General features: G+C 34.6%; 2 protein-coding genes across 2 annotated transcripts in view; one reads left to right on the top strand and one right to left on the bottom strand.

Moving 5' to 3' along the window:
• The window catches only part of LOC114303254 (farnesyl pyrophosphate synthase), a 116825-nt gene extending 115433 nt beyond the window's left edge, over nucleotides 1-1392 (bottom strand). Inside the window, exon 1 of the mRNA XM_082884881.1 lies at nucleotides 1387-1392. The gene's annotated coding sequence lies outside the window, so the exon portion shown is untranslated. The remainder of the gene's footprint in view (nucleotides 1-1386) is intronic.
• An 11249-nt stretch (nucleotides 1393-12641) lies between these two features.
• Nucleotides 12642-16198, top strand: LOC114303185 (heterogeneous nuclear ribonucleoprotein 1). The gene is made up of 6 exons (XM_028248329.2): nucleotides 12642-13270; nucleotides 13365-13405; nucleotides 14379-14542; nucleotides 14710-14809; nucleotides 14909-15078; nucleotides 15358-16198. Exons 1-6 carry the CDS (start codon nucleotides 13215-13217, stop codon nucleotides 15862-15864), a joined length of 1038 nt encoding a protein of 345 aa, XP_028104130.1. The 5' UTR covers nucleotides 12642-13214; the 3' UTR covers nucleotides 15865-16198.
• Nucleotides 16199-19436: the final 3238 nt, after the last annotated feature.

Below are 19436 nucleotides of genomic sequence, written 5' to 3'. Positions count from 1 at the left end.
GCAGGTTCAAATATTGGACCGGCCCAAACCCATATAACCATCTAACATGGGCCAGATACCTACGTGAGCCAAATTATATTGAGTCCAACTCCATATGGATCATCCTCTCAAGTCCTCAAACACTTGGGACAAGCTCATAATGATAGGACTAGTCTAGACGAGGTACTAAGCTGAGCCGAACTGATGGGCCATACCCATCAGCAGACATGGAAGTTGTGAACACATGCATGTGCAAAATGCCACCTTAGCTGATCCCTCATCCCTAGAATCACGAAAACAATTGTAGAGAGAATGCGAGATACACAGTTATAATGAGCATATGCCACCATGGCTAATATGTCACAACCCAAATCCAATACCTATAGGTTAAGTGTCATAACAAGACAAAATCTAAGGCCATAACCAATTAATAATACAATGGAATAAAATAAAAGGGTACCCAAATATTTATTTAATTAAAAATATACATTGTAGCTTTTATTTGGAATGATCTAAATAAGTGCATTTTTTGAATTTTTACGAAAATATGTGCAAAAAAGTAGAAATGGGATGTGACCCAAAAAAGATAAAAAAATTAAAATGTGTGCTTATATAGCACACCCAAACAAGCTCTAACATTGCCAAAGTTAGACTATATTTACAAAGTGCATTGTGTCTATCCCTTCCACTGGTCCTGCTACTTCACCTGAAAGGGTTTAACAGTTATAAACACATAGCAAGGTAATGAATATTATATTAAGAGCATAAGAGCACACAAATCACCATAGATAATTATTTAGGTTGAACAATGAATAGTTCGGTTTGAATAAATAAATTATTTTAAATAATAGACCTATAATATAGAAATTATATAAGCAAAATAACCATAACCATGGTACAGAACAGAACGGAGGTCAATGGATCTATGATAGGCGGAGGGCTACAAAGTGACAAATCAGAGAGCTAGTGGTTATTTAAGTCCCCCAAAGTATGAGACCGCCAAACGGTCACTAAAGTAACTAATCAGAGGGCCAAAAGACGTTTAAGTCCCCTAAAACATGGGACTTATGTGGTGGCACTTACAAAACAATTATTCAAAAATATATTTAATAGACAGTTATATTCATGGATTTTCATTTTTAAGCGAACAGGGTTCATAAAAATAAATAACATAATTGTGATGGTAACATAATTTAAAAAGTATGATTTGCATAAAATAATAAATAATTTTATGATTACTCAAAATATAATATAACTTATCTTAATATTGATTCTAAACTTTTACTTTTCATTCACTGCTATCAATTACATATTTTCAAATTAAACTTAAAGTTTTATCACATTTGAAGAGAGAGAGAGAGAGAGAGAGAGAGCGCCAAAAGTAAAAGAAAGGGAGACAGAGAGCTTGAGAATGAGATGTGGAGACACGATTTGCAAATTGATGGATATATATATTAGTTTACAATGGCTCGTGCAAGGCACGCGCTATTAGTACAGTATATTTAAATTTTATATTTTGATAATTTTTTAAAAGTTAGAATATTGTTGTATGAAATTACATAGAATAAATCATTAAATATATGATAGAATTATATGGTATGATATGTATTATTTTTTGATTTGTTATACACTTAATGATGTAGATTTCAATTCTATTATCATGTCATTTTGGGTGAATTTATAAAAAAAATTATAATTTAAAAAAAATAAAATTACGCGTGTAACCTTTCTTAACACATAAATATTAAATAAATATTAAGATAATTCCTCCATCTAAAAAAAACTACTAAGATAATTAATTGAATTAATAAAGAAACAGAAGAAAATACATTTATATACAAGTGGTTAATTTTATTGATACATAAATCATGCTTGAATAACAAATAGCTAATTTTATTAATAAGTAATCATTAAGTAAATTAATAATTTTTAATGATATTAAATATATTTTTCAATTAACCATTTTGTTAATAAGTAAATTATTAATTCAATTAATAGTTTTTAATGATATGAGAAATATTTTTCAATAAATAATTTTGATAATTTATTATTACATTGGAGAATAGTTTTTTTTTTTTTTGAGTATTGTGTTAAATTAAAATTTATAACAAACGATAGTTGTAATTTATAGTATTATAGGACTTATTCATATTTTAAAAAAATCTAATGGGTGTGTTTGTAATTTGTTAAAAAATAAAAAATTTATATTTCATGATTGGGTAAGAACGTTTACGTAATTACACTTAGGCTTGGTTTGGGAAGTAGGTTGGCTTTTTGGCTTTTTGGCTTTTTTGGCTATTTTAGCCTGGGCTAAAAAGCTTGGTTTGGGAAGGGCTTTTTGGCTTTTTGGCTTTTTTGACTTTTTTTGTGAGAGAAGAATATAATGATTATAAGTTGGATGTGATGTTTTGTTTGTTATGGTTAAAATAGCCTATTTTGTTTTTTGTGGCTAAAATAGCCAAAAAAACCTGAAAACTAACTTGCCAAACAGAGGCTTAAATTGTTTCACCAACCAAATTAAAGGGTAAAATAATAATTTCAAAACAAACAAAGGACAAAATAGGAAAAAGACATGACAAGCCACGGGCAGCAAACCGCCTCATATATATCTATATATATATTTATAGAGAGAGTGAAAGAGGCATATGAGAGGCTCAAAGAGCAACACGTGGTAGCAAACAAACTTAGGCAACAAGTTTGCGTGGGGAGTAAGTTGGGTTTGGATTGGTATAGAATATCTTGCTTGTTTTCAATTTTTTAAAAAATTCAAATTTTTTTATTTTTTTATTTTTACTAAATTTTTTTAATATTTTAAGTAATTTTTTTACTTTTTAGATACATCTAATATAAATATATTTTAAAAGTAAAAAAATTATTAAAAAAAATATTTTAAAAATTCACTAAATATCAAAAATATAAAAAAAATACAACAATTTAGTACATATTTTGTATTTTTATGTATTTACTAATTTTTTAAAATATTTTTTCACAAATTTTTTACCTTTTAGGTACATCTAAGTAAGGTGCATCTAAAAAATTAAAAAAAAATGTTTAAAATTTTAAAAATATTCACTAAAAACAAAAAAAATACGCAAACAAAAAAACTCAATTTTTAAAAAACTTAATCCAGAAAACTCAAACCAAACACACTAATTATATTTTAGTGTAATTCCATCCAAGAAACATACAGGATAAATATAATAAAAATACCATAATATTTTAAAAAAATATTACAAAGTTTTTTTAAAAAAAATAATTTTCGATAGAAATATATATAGACTATTAAATTTAAAATAATGTGAATAACTATACAACAAAATTCAATAAAAATACATGATTTTACAACAAATGTAGTCCTGAAAAATTTTAATTTCCAATACTTCAAAATTTAATAACAACTAACTCCTTAAATCATATGTTTTCAAAATTTAATATTAATGTGATATTAAATTAATGGGTAATGTTAGAGACATCAAATTTTCTACCAAACAAATGACCAAATGTCTCACATGGGTGTGGGGTCCGCAAAATTTGCGGACCCCACACCCATGTGAGACATTTGGTCATTTATTTTGTAAAAAATTTGGGACCTCTATTATTTTCCTAAATTAATTAAACATTTGGGATATCACAACTAATCACTCACTGATCTTCCACCTTGAGTAATGATAAAGGAAGCCTTGAGACACTCAAGTTTTATGACTCTCGCCTTGGAGAACAAGTTAAGGGGTTGTTTGGGATGACCTAAATAAGTGCACTTTTTGTCTTTTTACGAAAAGATGTACAGAAAAGTAGAAAGGTGATGTGATGGAAAAAAGATAAAAATATGGATTATTTTTGGGTTGCCAAACTTGGCCTAAATTGTCACGACCCAAACCCGGTACCCAAAGGCTCGGCGTCGCAACAAGATAAAAATAATGTAATTCGAATAATTCTGTAGTCACAGCGCAAGCGGATAAATTAAATAAATTAAATTAAATAACTGGGTACCAACTGTTTATTTAAAAGGAACTAAAACATAGTTACTTGAACTTCATTGTACTACAAGAGTCTAATAATAAAAGGTAGAAACAAAATAACATAGCGATTCATTTTCCATCTTGATCCGGCTAAACCTCGTCACCTGAAAGGGGTAACAGCTATAAGCGCATAGCAGAGTGAGAAATATCAAATTATGAGTGTAGGGCGCAAAATGGCCATGAATATTTATTAAAGCTAAAACATTAACATAAATTGAGTTGAGTAGAATACACAAATTAATTAAGTGTTAGAAACTGAAATAATAACTGTAACCACGGTACATCACTAAGTGACAATCACTACACTGGTCAATGGATCCATGACAAACACTGGACCACAAAGTGGTCAAACACTAGCCAATGGTTATTTAAGTCCCCCGAGGCATGGGACTCCCGTGGTGGTACTCACAAAACATATTTTCATATAAGGTCATAGCCAAATATTCTTTAAAAGTAAAACAAACATATCCATGGGTTTCACTTTTAAGCAAATAGGCTCAGAAATAAAACCACGCAGCTGAAACTTTTATAAAACATAACTTTTATTAATATCTTAAAAAAACATAAATTATATAAAATAGATTTTGGTAAGTTAAAATATAAGTAAAATACTCTTTGGTAACTCAAGGTATAATATAACTCACCTTAAATTAATTCATTTATCCTTTCTTTCCACCACCATGCTTACCCGTGCGTCTTCTTATCTATTTTCTATTTTTTTCTTTCTGTTGCCTTAAACACGCCACTCTTTCCTATTTATAGGAAGGTAAATCGTGGGTAGCAAGCCACAGAAAGTTTCAAAATTTTGACGCGTGTAAAACTTGCTATTTACTCTGGTCCACCCTTATCCATTTTATTAATTAACTTGTTTGAATTCTATCTTTTTACTTGACCATTGACTAATCCATCTTCTTAGGTCTTAGACATATTTTGACTATATGACCATTTTTTTTTTAATTTAAAAGTTATTACCTTCTTTGGTAATTCAAAATGACTCCTAAAACTTACGTATAATGATAAGTGAGGTTCATGTCTAAAAACCTCACTATCCAACTATAAATCACCACTTACCACTTATTAAAATATTTAATGTGTAATATTTCACAACGTATTTCTTTAACCATAATATTCTCAATCTCCTAAATTATGCATTTATTTATTATTATTTATTTATTTATTATTGTTGTCACTATATGTATATATATAGATACTTATTTTATTATTTTTATTATTGTTATTATTTATTTTATTGTAATGTTAAATTTAAAACATTCGGGTGTCACATTTCTCCTCTCCTTAAAAGAAGTTTGTCCCCAAACTTGACGTGCCTTGGTTTTCGAAGAGGTGTGGGTATTTGGCTCGCATTTGGCTTTCAGTTTCCCACGTTGCTTCTTCGACACGATAATTTCTCCATAAGACTTTTACGAGGGGTATAGTTTTATTTCGAAGGATCTGATCACGACGATCGAGAATCTGTACAGGTTGCTCTTCGTATGAGAGATCTTCTTGAACTTCTAGGTTCTCATGATCGACAACATGCTTTAGATCTCGAAAATATCGACGAAGCATCGAAACGTTAAACACATTATGGACATTGGATAGTTCGGGTGGAAGCGCAAGACGATATACTATAGGACCAATCATTTCGAGTATCTCGAATGGGCCGATGTAACGTGGTCTTAACTTTCCTCTTTTCCCAAATCGGATTACCCTTCTTGTCGGTGAGATTTTAAGGAACACGTGATCTCCTATTTGAAATTCTAAGTCTCGTCTTCGTGTGTCTGTATAGCTTTTCTGGCGGCTCTGGGCAGTGTGAATTCGTTGTTGGATGAGTTGAATTTTATCACTCGTTACTTGCACGATCTTAGGGCCTAATATTTTTCTATCTCCGACTTCCGTCCAACACAGAGGTGATCGACATCTTCCTCCATACAGTGCCTCGTACGATACCATTCCAATACTTGCATGGTAGCTATTATTATATGCGAACTCCACTAAAGATAGGTGATCATCCTAGTTACCTTTGAGGTCTAGTATGCACAAACATAACATATCTTCAAAAGTCTGGGTTGTTATTTCAGAATTGCCAATCAGTTTGCGGGTGGTAAGCCGTGTTAAACCTTAGAGTGGTTCCCAAAGCTTCTTGTAATTTGGTCCAGAAGTGAGACACGAAACGGGGGTCTCTATCGGATACGATTGAAACTGGAGTGCCGTGCAAGCGAACGATTTCCTTAATGTAGAGAGTAGCGAACTTAGAGAGCGAGTACATGATTCTGATTGGTAGAAAATGCGCCAACTTTGTCAATCGATCTACGATAACCCATATTGCATCATTCTTTGAGACTGATTGCGGTAGCCCGACCACGAAATCCATAGTAATATGCTCCCATTTCCATTCGGGAATAGGAAGTGGCTGCACCATACCTGCAGGTCTCTGATGCTCTGCTTTAACTTGTTGACAACGCAGGCATTTTGAGACATAGTTTGCTATGTCTTTCTTCATTCCTGTCCACCAGAAGTGTTCCCACAGATCGTGATACATCTTCGCATTACCAGGATGGATTGCAACCCCCTCAAGCTATGAACTTCTACTAATATCTTCTTTTTGAGTTCTAGAAGGTCGGGTACGCAAATTCGATTTCGAAATTTTAGTATCTCATTGCTTATTGTAAAGTCAGGATCAGGCGTTTTTCCTTGCTCCTCGTACTTTTTCTTCAAAAGTTTATCTTCACATTGGTGGGCTCTAATTTCTTCAATCAACTCGGGTTCCACGATTATGTTGGCGAGCAATCCATGGATCTTGCGGGGAACGAGGGTACATGCCAAACTTTTGGTCATTTTTCGACTTAGTGCGTCTGCTACTACATTAGCTTTGCCGGGATGATGATGGATCTCTATATCGTAGTCCTTCATAAATTCTAGCCATCGTCGTTGCCTCATATTCAATTCCTTCTGTGTAAACAGATATTTGAGACTTTTGTGATCAGTGTAGATTTCGCAGGCTACTCCGTAGAGATAATGACGCCAGATTTTGAGGGTGAAAATCACCACAGCCAATTCTAGATCATGAGTTGGATAGTTTATTTCGTGAGTCTTTAGTTGGCGAGAGGCATAAGCAATGACCTTCCCGTTTTGCATAAGAACGCAACCCAAACCATTGTATGAGGCATCGCTGTAAATTATAAACCCTTCTGCTTCCGTAGGGAGCGCTAGTATTGGAGCCGTCACGAGTCTATCCTTCAATTCTTGGAAGCAACGTTCCTGCTTGTCCGTCCATTCAAAGGGTGTGTTCTTTTGAGTTAGCTGGGTTAATGGTGAAGCTATATCCGAGAAGTCTTGCACAAAGCGCCGGTAGTAGCCGGCTAGGCCCAAGAAGCTTCAAATTTCTGATACGTTAGTAGGTCGTGGCCAATCCACGATTGCTGCAACCTTTTGGGGATCAACTGAAATGCCATATTTGTTAATGACGTGACCGAGGAAGTGTACACTAGTGATCCAGAATTCACATTTCTTCAACTTGGCATAAAGTTTGTGATCACGTAATGTCTGTAGAACTTTTCGGAAGTGGTGTTCATGATCTTCTGGCGATTTGAAGTATATGAGAATGTCGTCAATGAAGACAATGACGAACTCGTTAAGATAGGGTTTGAACACTCGATTCATGAGGTCCATAAAGGCCGCTGGAGCATTGGTGACGCTAAATGGCATAACGAGGAACTCGTAGTGCCCGTAACGGGTTCTGAATGCAGTCTTTTTGATGCTTTCCGTTTTGACTTTTAGTTGATGGTAACCAGGACGCAAGTCAATTTTTTAGAACACTTGGGCGCCTTGCAGTTGATCAAACAAGTCGTCAATTCGGGGCAGGGGGTACCGATTTTTTATGGTGACTTTATTTAGCTCTCGATAGTCGATATATAACCTCATTGTACCATCATTTTTCTTTACGAACAGTACCGGAGCTCTCCATTGTGAGGTACTTGGTCGGATGAAGCCTTTATTCAGTAGTTCTTGGAGTTGAGTTTTTAGTTCTTTCAATTTCGCTATGGACATGCGGTAAGGGGTCTTTGAGACTGGTTGTGTACCAGGTTGGGTTTCAATGGTGAACTCGATTTCCCGATCAACTAGGGTGCCAGGCAGGTCTTCAGGAAACACATTCAAAAATTCTCGAACTACGGGGATCGCATCAAGTGTGGGGGTCTCTTGTTGAGTATCAATCACATAACAGATACAACCACAACAACCCTTTCTTAGCAGTCGTTGGGCTGTTATGAATGATATAATACAGGGAGGGGGAGAGGCTCCAGTTCCTTCGAAGACAAGCTCGACTTGGTTTAGTGACCTGAGGAATATCTTTTTAGCTTTACAATCGATAGAGGCACGATTAGCAGCTAACCAATCCATTCCTAAGATTACATCAAAGGTACTAATGCCAAGAGGTATCAAGTCTACGTGTAAGGTTTCACCTTTTAAGGATACAATACAAGATTTGTATACATTAGTACTAAGGGCGGAATTTTCAGAGGGAAAAGACGCAGATAGTATGTATCCCAAGGGCACGGGTGTTGGCGCCAACTTGGTAGCAAAGTGTGGTGTAACAAAAGAATGAGTTGAACCAGAGTCAAAGAGAACATGGGTTAAATGACCACAAACATAGAGTGTACCTGACATAACATTTTCAGTAACTGCTGGGTTTCCAGGCACCAGGGCAAAAGCTCTTCCTTAGCGTTTTTGGTCCTTTGTCGCTCCTTCAAGTACTGCGGGTTTTCGGACTAGTTCAAAGGGGCGGACAAGCGTTGGACAATTCCTCAGCCAATGGCCAACTTGGCCACATCTAAAGCATGTTCTCGTATCTTGACGGTATGGTCCCCAATGAATCTGTCCACAGGTAGAGCAAGTTGGAGTGGTGTCTCCTTTAGGGTTTACAGGGCTTTGATTACTTGGACCAGTTGAACTGGTTGTGCTCGTATTTATTCTCTTGGGAGGTGCGACACTGGGCCTTCTGTTATTTTTTTCCCAAAATTGCTTCCTCTGACTTGGCTCCCCAGATTGCAAGGCTTTAATCTCTTTTTCCGCAATGTATGCTCGATCTACCACCGCCACATTGGTTGGTAGTTTCAAAACCTCCAACCTGTCCTTAATTTCAGGATCCAACCCTACTTCAAATTTCCTGGCTTTTCGAGCTTCGGTGGAAATGACATATGTCGCGAACCGGGCTAGCTGTGTGAACTTACTTTCATATTCGGCTACTATCATGATTCCTTGCCTTAGATGTATGAATTCTGACGCTTTTTGTTCCCATAGTGAATCTGGAAAGTACTTTTCATATAATACTTCTAAAAATCTCGCCCAAGTCACAATATCTTCCTTTTCCAGGGTAATGAGCCACCATTCTTGTGTATCGTCCTTGAAGGTGAAGGTGGCAAAAGTCATCTTCTGTCTTTCTGTGCAAGATAGTGCGCGAAAGATTTTCTCCATGTCCCTGACCCAAGCCTCTGCTACTAGTGGGTTTGGACTGCCGATATACGTGGTGGGTTTCAACTCCTAAAATTGTTTAATCGAAGTCGGTTCTCCTCGTCTTTCTAATGTCATATTGGTTATGCTGCTTTGCAAGGCCTGTAAAAAGTTGGTGACTGCTCTTTCCATGATCTGTTCCATTGGGATGGTACCGCTGACTGATGATCCGGTTTCATTTCCTTCGTTGGCCATTACTACAAGGCAAAATGATATAAGTGTAACATCACATTGAGACAATTTTGATACAACGTCATATATAACATATTAGTTCTATTATCACCACATTCGTATATACCATATTAGTTTTGCTATTAATATCACCACTTTCATATATAACATATTAGTTTTACCATCATGTTAATATTACCACATTAATACTATATACATCATTGTTACCACACATAGGGCGTTAGTCTAGCGGTCACAAATTAATGTCTAATCCTACTAATACAAAAAGATTAGACTACTCATGGTCAGCTCACAAAAAGGGTCTTCTGGTCAGACATCTAGAATGGTCCATTAGGCCACCAGGAGAACTGACTTCGAAAAACTGGTCCATGAAATAACCCCGGAAACTCACTTTGTATGATGGACTCAAACTCCCACCCACTAAGCTCAACTCTGAAGCAGCTCTGTACTACCTGAACTATGTAAACAAGAGTACCATGATCATAACCCCAGAATTCCCGTCCAGTAATCCGTATCGGTGTCTCCAGGTATGATGCACCGTCGGTAAAGTCCACAGTTGGGATATAGGCAATGTGCTGGGGAGGTGGTGTCGTGGTGCGAATATGGCTACTAGGATGTGCGGGTCCCCTCCATTTTGCAAAGCCTACGGGTAGGGGTGCGACCGGAAAATGTGGTAGTTCTAGGTCCGGAGCAAGACCAACAACGTGAGTCGGTCCTATGTACCTTTCACGAGTGCTACCTCGGCTAAGTCTCCAGAATAATAAGTCCTCATCAGGGTTAGTCAGTAAATAAACGGATCTTTCCATGAGATGGTCAAGTGTTGGATGTGCTTGCCTGACAAGACTCTCTGAGTCACCCTAGCCCTCTAATTGGTTCGGGAGGAGATGAGCTTTTGGGGGTTTGTACCAGAATAGCTCCATTAGGTTCGCCATGTCCTACAACACAAGAAAACTTAGCCTAAACATATAGATAACATGGTTTATTTGCGTTAGACATACCACATAATACAAAACAATACAAGTTTAATACATATATGTTCTTTTTTTTTATAATTGTAAATAATGTGAAAATTATATAAAATTTTAAAACTTGTACTATATATATATATTTATTTATTCATTTAATTATTTATTATTATTATTATTTTTTAAAAAAAATCATTGCTTTGATACCACTTTTGTCACAACCCAAATCCGGAACCCAAAGGCTCGGCGTCGTAACAAGATAAAAATAATGTAATTCGGATAATTCTGTAGTCACAACGCAAGCAAATAAATTAAATAAATTAAAATAAATAACTGGGTACCAACTGTTTATTTAAAAGGAACTAAAACATAGTTACTTGAACTTCATTGTACTACAAGAGTCTAGTAATAAAAGATAGAAACAAAATAACATAGCGATTCATTTTTCATCTTGATCCCACTAAACCTCGTCACCTGAAAGGGGTAACAGCTATAAGCACATAGCAGAGTGAGAAATATCATATTATGAGTGTAGGGCGCAAAATGACCATGGATATTTATTTAAGCTAAAACATTAACATAAATTGAGTTGAGTAGAATACACAAATTAATTAAGTGTCAGAAACTGAAATAATTACTGTAACCACGGTACATCACTAAGTGACAATCACTACACTGGTCAATGGATCCATGACAAACACTGGACCACAAAGTGGTCAAACACTAGCCAATGGTTATTTAAGTCCCCAAGGCATGAGACTCCCGTGGTGGTACTCACAAAACATATTTTCATATAAGATCATAGCCAAATATTTTTTAAAAGTAAAACAAACATATCCATGGGTTTCACTTTTAAGCAAATAGGGTTAAGAAATAAAACCACGTAGCTGAAACTTTTATAAAACATAACTTTTATTAATATCTTAATAAAACATAAATTATATAAAATAGATTTTGATAAGTTAAAACATAAGTAAAATATTTTTTTGTAACTCAAGGTATAATATAACTCACCTTAAATTAATTCATTTATCCTTTCTTTCCACCACCGCTCCAGATGCTTACCCATGCGTCCTCTTATCTACTTTCTATTTTCTTCTTTCTGTTGTCTTAAACACGCCACTCTTTCCTATTTATATGAAGGTAAATCGTGGGTAGCAAATCACAGAAAGTTTCGAAATTTTGACGCGTGTAAAACTTGCTATTTACTCAGGTCCACCTGTATCCATTTTATTAATTAACTTGTTTGAATTCTATCTTTTTTTATTTGACCATTGACTAATCCATCTTCTTAGGTCTTAGACATATTTTGACCATTTGATCATTTTTTTTTTAAAATTTAAAAGTTATTACCTTATTTGGTAATTCAAGATGACTCCTAAAACTTACGTATAATGATAAGTTAGGTTCATGTCTAAAAACTTCACTACCCAATTATAAATCACCACTTACCACTTACTAAAATATTTAATGTGTAATATTTCACAACGTATTTCTTTAGCCATAATATTTCCAATCTTCTAAATTATGCATTTATTTATTATTATTGTTGTCACTACATATATATATACTTATTTTATTATTATTATTATTATCTATTTATTTTATCGTAATGTTAAATTTAAAACATTCGAGTGTCACGTAAATATTCTATATAAGTAAACATTCTCATCACATTAAGCCTCAGTTTCGGAAGTGGGTTGGCTTTTTGATTTTTTTAGCTATTTTAGCCTGGGCTAAAAAGTTTGGTTTGGGAAGGACTTTTTGGCTTTTTTGACTTTTTTTGTGAGAGAAGAATGTAATGATTATGAGTTGGATGTGATGTTTTGTTTTTTGTGACTAAAATAGTCTATTTTATCTTTTGTGACTAAAATAGTCAAAAAAATCCCGTTTAACTCTTGTCAAACGGAACCTAAAGGTGTCTTATATCATTTTAACTAGTCATAACCCAACCCTTTTATTTTTATATATACAGGGAGAGAACTTCATTTTTTTAAATCTAGCCAACCCCGTTGGACAATTCTGACGGTACTTTATCTTATAGGTCTTAAATTTTTGGATAGTCCAATGAAGTTTGTTTGCTATGTGAATTAAAATAAATATATATATATAATTACGATAAAATTTTAAAATTTGTTAATTTTTTTTCAAAATCTCAAACAAGGTCATTATAATTTACCTTTATAAAATTGAGAGGACAAAGTGGCATTTAATGATTGTCAAGGAATTTCAACAATATAATTAATTAGAAAAATTAAAAATTAGTGTATTTTTAGTGTATTTTCAAAAACAATGTCAAATTAGTGATAAATTTTAATAATTAAATCTATAAATTTATTAATAAATTTATAATTTTTTTGTGAAATGATTAATTTGTTAATGGGGGTAGAAAGGAAGGCGGTGTACTGAGAAGGTGGGTGTTGGTATATTCTCTGCAGTCCGCATATCACCTCGATAGTACCCGTATCACAAACCCTAGCCTTCTTGCTCTTCGTCTCACTGCAAATCGCTCAAAGGAGATTCAAACCGGAGAGAGATAGCTCGATTTATGGGTTCGAAATCGAAGAGTCACAACCCACACACAGGCGATGGAGCGAGTCCTGGGTTCGACCCTCTAACCCCTCTTCAGCTTTAACTGTTTTGATCTGTTTTTTGAGAATTTCTGTTTAGTTTTTTTGTTTTTTCCTCCAAATTTCAGGAAGATCTTCATCGGTGGATTAGCAAAAGATGCAACTCATGGTTAGAATTCCCTTTTTATATATATTTTTTATTCTTCTTCCCTCTCTCTCTCTCTCTCTCTCTCTCTCTCTCTCTCTCTATCTGTGTGTATTTATGTATATGCATGTACACAAACCTATATCAAACTTGAATTTGAGTTCAAAGACGTCTCCACCCATTGTCTCAAACTTGTATCGAACTTATTCTTTAATATGAGTTTGTCCGGTGGAGTGCTTTTTAATAAATTTGTACTCTAATTTGAGTGAGGGCCGGAGGTGATCTTACAACCCACTTGTTGAATTTTTCCTTTGAGAAAGAAATCAGAGATTCACAATTACCAAATGGATCCAGGGACTAACTGCACCCATTTGCATGTTTCGATTTGTGTGATTTGGAGGTTGATGACAGTTTTGGGTTTGTTTGATTTGTAGATTTTTATGTTTTTATTTTATTATTTTTTCTGGGGATAGATTTGGTTCATCATTTTTAAACAGCTTGTTTGTGATCAAATTATGGGTGGTGTGGTTTGTATGGTAAATTTATGGGTTGATTGCTGTTGTTTTTTATTTGTTTGTTTGGTACATCTAAGTACATCAGTGATAGAGCCAATTAATTACGTTGGGGGGGGGGGGGGGTGTTGAAACCCCTCTGACCATTCAGTTTCATAGTGTTTGTTTATTGAATTCCCCACCCACCTTTTTTGGTCTCTCTAGTAGAGGGTGACATCTTAACTGGGCTAGTGAACTTTATGTTCTGTTAAGCCTCTCTGTAATGGGGTGATGATTATCTTCATTTTGATTGGGCCTATGACATTTACATGTTTGGGGGCTTATGGATTGTCTCTGGAAATCTCTAACTTGCTTCCAATTGGCCAATTTGATGACGAACGTTATGAGATTGCCTAGCATACCTATTATTGTTGCAACGATTAACAGTAATTAGGTGTTGGGTAGTGCTTGTTATCTGATGTGGAATTGTTATTGATTGAAAACAGCTACTTTTGTTAAGCACTTTGGAAAATATGGGGAGATTACAGACTCAGTGATAATGAAAGATCGGTACACGGGGCAGCCGAGGGGTTTTGGATTCATCACCTATGCTGACCCGTCAGTTGTTGACCAGGTTATTGAAGATACCCACATCATCAATGGAAAACAGGCAAGATTCTTTTGAAATTTGGTGGTTTGTACTCTATGCTACTTGTGACTTCTGGTGCAATATTATTCTATATGGATGCATGGTTCCTTGCAATATAATGTACAAGGCTACAAATATTTACATCTCTTTCTCTATATATATTGACTTGCTGTGTGAAAATGGGGTAGGTTGAGATTAAAAGAACCATTCCGAAAGGATCTGGCCAATCAAAGGATTTCAAAACAAAGAAAATATTTGTTGGGGGTGTGCCATCTGCAGTCACTGAAGGTTTGTTTGTTTCGTTGTTAAAATATGTAGATATCTTTTATTATTTGTGTTGTGTATTTAAAGTTGTGCAACCTGTTTTGGGCATGTTGAATTGATCAGATGAGTTGAAGAATTTCTTCTCAAAGTATGGGAAAGTTGTTGAACACCAGATTATTCGTGATCATGAGACCAACCGTTCTCGAGGTTTTGGATTTGTAATATTCGACAGTGAGGAAGTTGTTGATGAAATGGTATCCAATGGAAATATGATTGATATGGCGGGTACCCAGGTGAGCTTAGTTCTACGGTCTCCGAGAAATCAGCATGTAAACAGATACATGTTTATCCAGGATATTGTAAAACTGTTTACTCATTTTTACTCTCTGGTATATATGCTAAGGCGTTTTAACTGCATACTTCTTTGTATATTATCTCACTTGGAGTAATTGCTTGCGGGACTTATTTCTGATGTTAGGTCAAGTTTTTTACAGGCATAGATCTTCTCAGGAGGACGCTCATGATAGTTTACATTCAGCAGAACTTAGGTTAACTAAGTTGTTTTGTTGTAGGTGGAGATCAAGAAAGCAGAACCAAAGAAAGCCTCAAACCCTCCTCCTGCTCCTGCACATGGTAGCAACTCTAGGGCTCGTTCTTTCAATGATGGCTTTGGTGAATTTGGCGGTTCCTATGGGGGCTTTGATGGCGGGTTTGGCCCTGGCCCCTATAGGACACCTGGAGGTATTGGCAGTAGGTTTGGTGGATATGGTGGGTACGGTAGCGGTGGAAGTGAATTTGGTGGTTATGGAGGTTTTGGCAGCAGTAGCTTAGGAGGCTACCGAGGTGAATCTTCCCTTGGTTATTCTAGTCGCTTTGGACCCTATGGTGGTGGGTTTAGTGCCGGTTATGGTGGCAGTGGTTTAGGTGGATATGGCCGAGGCGAAGGTTATGGGAGTTATGGGGGTTCAAGCTATGATGCTTATGAGTCTGGTCCTGGTGCTAGTTATGGTGGAGCAAGTGGGCTGTATGGAAGGGGAGGCTATAGTGGCAGTAGCCGGTACCATCCTTATGCAAGGTAGAAAAGGCAAGCTTTGCCTTAGAGGTTTCTCACAGGTTTCTCTAGTTTCCTGCATTATATATGGTGGATTGATAGGTGCTATCACATGAGTACTAGAGGTGTCTCCTACCATTGCAACTGATGACGCATTTAAAGATCAGAATCTATTGTATGTCTTAGATGAACCTTGTAGTGTTTTAGATTTATATTTGGTGTCTGCTGTGGTGATCTAGCTTAATCTCTCTAGTTTGTTATGTAGAACATAGCATCTTGTTTGTGAGCTTGCTACATTTTCCTCTAGTTGAATTAGAATTAGACGTTTCTCGTGTAATAAATTTATTTAGCTTTTATGTTTACTTTTTTAGCATTTTTGACATGGGTCTTGTAACCATGACCATTTAGTCTGGTCTAAGATAGGGATTTTTCCTCTCATGTCCCTGTATGACTTGAGTAGCAAATATCACTATGGTTTTAGGCTACCATTTTAGATTTACATCAACTTGCAGGTAATAAAGTGGATTAGTGAGATGTCTATGCCGAAATATGAGGCACAACTTAAGCCATTTGAGCTACTAGTTCAATTAATTTTGAGGTCTTACAGGTATCGCTGATAGTTTACATTTTAAGGGCAAAGATTGTCTTGACTTTCCTTGCAGGTTGGCAGACAGATTCAGATACCCCTCTAGTTTTAAGAAAGATAAATTCCCTGCTGGGAAATAACATGAAATAGTGCTTGACATTTACCTTATTGCATGGTTTTAGACTGTTGACGTTCATGATCAAGACAGCTTGCTTGCTTAATTTTTTAATTGAATTATGGAGCTGTTTATACTCCGTGAATCGGTGTAGTTTCTATTTACAGCCAGTCGTGGATGCCATATCTATTTTCTTCATCCTCTCCCCTCGTTTTAGTGACAAAGGAAAACTTCTTCATCTACCTAATGCTAGCTATGCTCGAAACATCTATGGTGGTATAAGATGATAGTGACTTTATTTGTGTTAACTTGTGCACTGCTGGGATGTGGTGGAAAATGGCTTTTTACTAAAGTATTGGGCAATTTGAATGGTTTTTAGTTGTCTGTTCTAGTGAACTTGGAGTCAACGGTGTATTTTCATAGGTACTGAAGACAGTATGGTCTGCTTCACAAATGAATGTCATAATGAATGTACCCCGTCACAGCTAATTTCATTGAGAGTAAACCTGTTTCTAATTGTGATAATAGTGTATTTGTCAATTGTTTAAGTTATTTATTAGGCAACCTCTATGAACATGTATGTGCCTTCGGTTGTAATCCTTGTGTAACTTGTTCTTGGAAAACAATTTTGTTGGCATTACTCACCTCCCAAATTTGTTTTTTCACTAGGGTTGATAAAACCAGACTCTTTGAAACTTCATGTTCTCTTCACCTTCTCCCTCTCCTGAAGGTTCAAGCCTGAAATAGGTCATTGTTTGGGTTTTAGTTATATTTTCTAAAGATCTAAAGAAAAGCAAATGTGTATTTTTCTACAATGGGTATTTGCCTTCTTATAGGCCCTGTTTGGTAGGGCTTATTTTCAGCTTATTTCAACTTTTAGCTTAATTTAAGCTATTTTGATGTGTTTGGTTCAGCTTAACAATACAGCTTATAGCTTTTTGTAAGTCAAAAATCAACTTATTCTTTGAGTGGGGGAGAAGAAATTTAATTTATAAGTAAAAAATTAGTTTATGTTCACAGTTATAAGTTGTTAAGGTATAATTTTAATCACTTTTCTATCGCTCTACCAAACGGGGCTATAGTGTGGGTTTGGATTTAATTTGGTTTTTGGGCTCAAATATGGTTGTGTGTATTTGTTATATTTATTTTGGACAAAAAGAGAGAGGGTCAGCTTTATTAGTACAAGATTATTTTCGTAGATTTATCCCTGGGTTTCTTTGTTGGCCTTGTTACCTCTGGTTTCATTGCCAGATTTTTCCTAGAATGAAACTTCTTCTCAAAACAAAATGTAGCTGTGGGCATTTTTTGGAATCACGAGTCACACATATTGTCCTCAAGTTTCAAAGCAAGGGAATTTTTTTTTTTTTTTTTTTTTGAGGATAAAATCAAGGGAATTTGCTTGTTGAATCTCTATGTTCTACTGTTATATAAATATGATGGTTCACTTGTTCTCACAGCCAAAAAAAAAAAAAAAAAAAATCAAAATTGTGTAGGAATCAGAATGTGCTGGCGTTGGAGCCCCCGAAATAATATCAACAACTAAAGTGGAAGAATAATATCAACTAAATTTTGTTTTATGTCAGCTAACTTTCTCATTTCTCAGAAAAAAAAAAAAAAACCTTATCATTCATTATTCTTAACAGGAATACTAATTTACTTTTATCAATTCAAAAATTATTGAGAATTTTTATCTTGTGATTCAGATTTATTTTACACATGAATATTATGCTATACAAATTAATTTTTATCATCTAATCACTCACTCCAAATTTTCTAGGTACGTTAATTTGGGTTTGTAGATTAATTCTATTCTTAACGGGTGGGTATTTGGACTTGTCTACATTGAGATTCATATAAGATTAAAATGAGTATTTTGTAGAAAGTGTGATGGGAAGAAAAGAAAGAAAAATATGTAGTAAATACCCAATTAACTTCACTATACATTTTTTAATGTATTTCTCTTCCACTAGTTGAAGATACAAATATAGTTTGATCTATTTGGTTGTGCTTTTTGTTATGAGTTTTTTTATTGATAAATTTTATTTAGAGATGTTCTAACTCAATAAGTTTATCAAGAAAAATTATAATTTAATTAGTCTTATGTATTTATATTTTTATTCTATGAGGTTTTTTTTTTTTCTTGATTTATATTATTTGTTAGACTATTATATTTTTATGTCTATTGTTGATATATATTACATAGAAAAATGATATACATATATTTTTTTTTATTGTTACTTCGATTTTGGTAGTTATCATTATTCACGTTTTTCTTTTTTATCAATTGCATTCATATTTGTGGTATTATTTCATTGTGCTAGGGTTTTGAAACTTTTTATTTGATAGGGTTTAGAAACTCTAGTTTACACATGGTGCTGAAATAATATTATATTCCTCCGTTGTTGTGGTGAAGTTTTGTGTTCTTCTATTGTCACTTTGTATTTGAAATTCTGTGTTCGTCTATTGTTGCTCTGTGTTCGAAACTCTATGACTGTGTTTGGTTGTGTTCTCAAATCATGATTCTGCACCTTGATTCAAGTATGATGTTTGGTAGGAATTTTGGAATCACATTTCCAAAACTCTACAAAGAGTTCTGTCTCAGCTGCGCTTTTCATAATTTTTTTTTTTGAAAATTTTACCTAACCGGTCGTCCGGCCGCTTGACCGGAATAGTGAATTTTTATTTTATTTTTTTTGCAATTGATATGTTAATTTTTATATAATTGAAAAAAAGATTTTCTAAAATTTTTAAAATTTTTTATGTGTTTTAAAATAATTTTGAGTCGTATGTTTAGTTATAAGTTGTAAATTTTTGTATCAAATATCAAATGTCACATCAATAATTCCCTACTCAAATCAAAACTCTTTATCAAACAAATTTTTTACACTCAAATCATAAT

This window comes from Camellia sinensis, chromosome 8 (genome assembly GCF_055761805.1).
Source record: "Camellia sinensis isolate YWXY chromosome 8, ASM5576180v1, whole genome shotgun sequence".
Classification (NCBI taxonomy): Eukaryota; Viridiplantae; Streptophyta; class Magnoliopsida; order Ericales; family Theaceae; genus Camellia; species Camellia sinensis.
Note: the sequence above shows the minus strand (reverse complement) of the source record. Positions and strands in the feature narration are given on the sequence as shown.

Bases quoted from the DNA above. Each gene is read 5' to 3' on its own strand.
- LOC114303185 (XM_028248329.2), top strand. From the start codon at position 13,215: ATGGGTTCGAAATCGAAGAGTCACAACCCACACACAGGCGATGGAGCG. The intron at 13,406-14,378 runs GTTAGAATTCCC...GATTGAAAACAG, and splicing joins AGCAAAAGATGCAACTCATG to CTACTTTTGTTAAGCACTTT. The intron at 14,810-14,908 runs GTTTGTTTGTTT...TGAATTGATCAG, and splicing joins GCCATCTGCAGTCACTGAAG to ATGAGTTGAAGAATTTCTTC.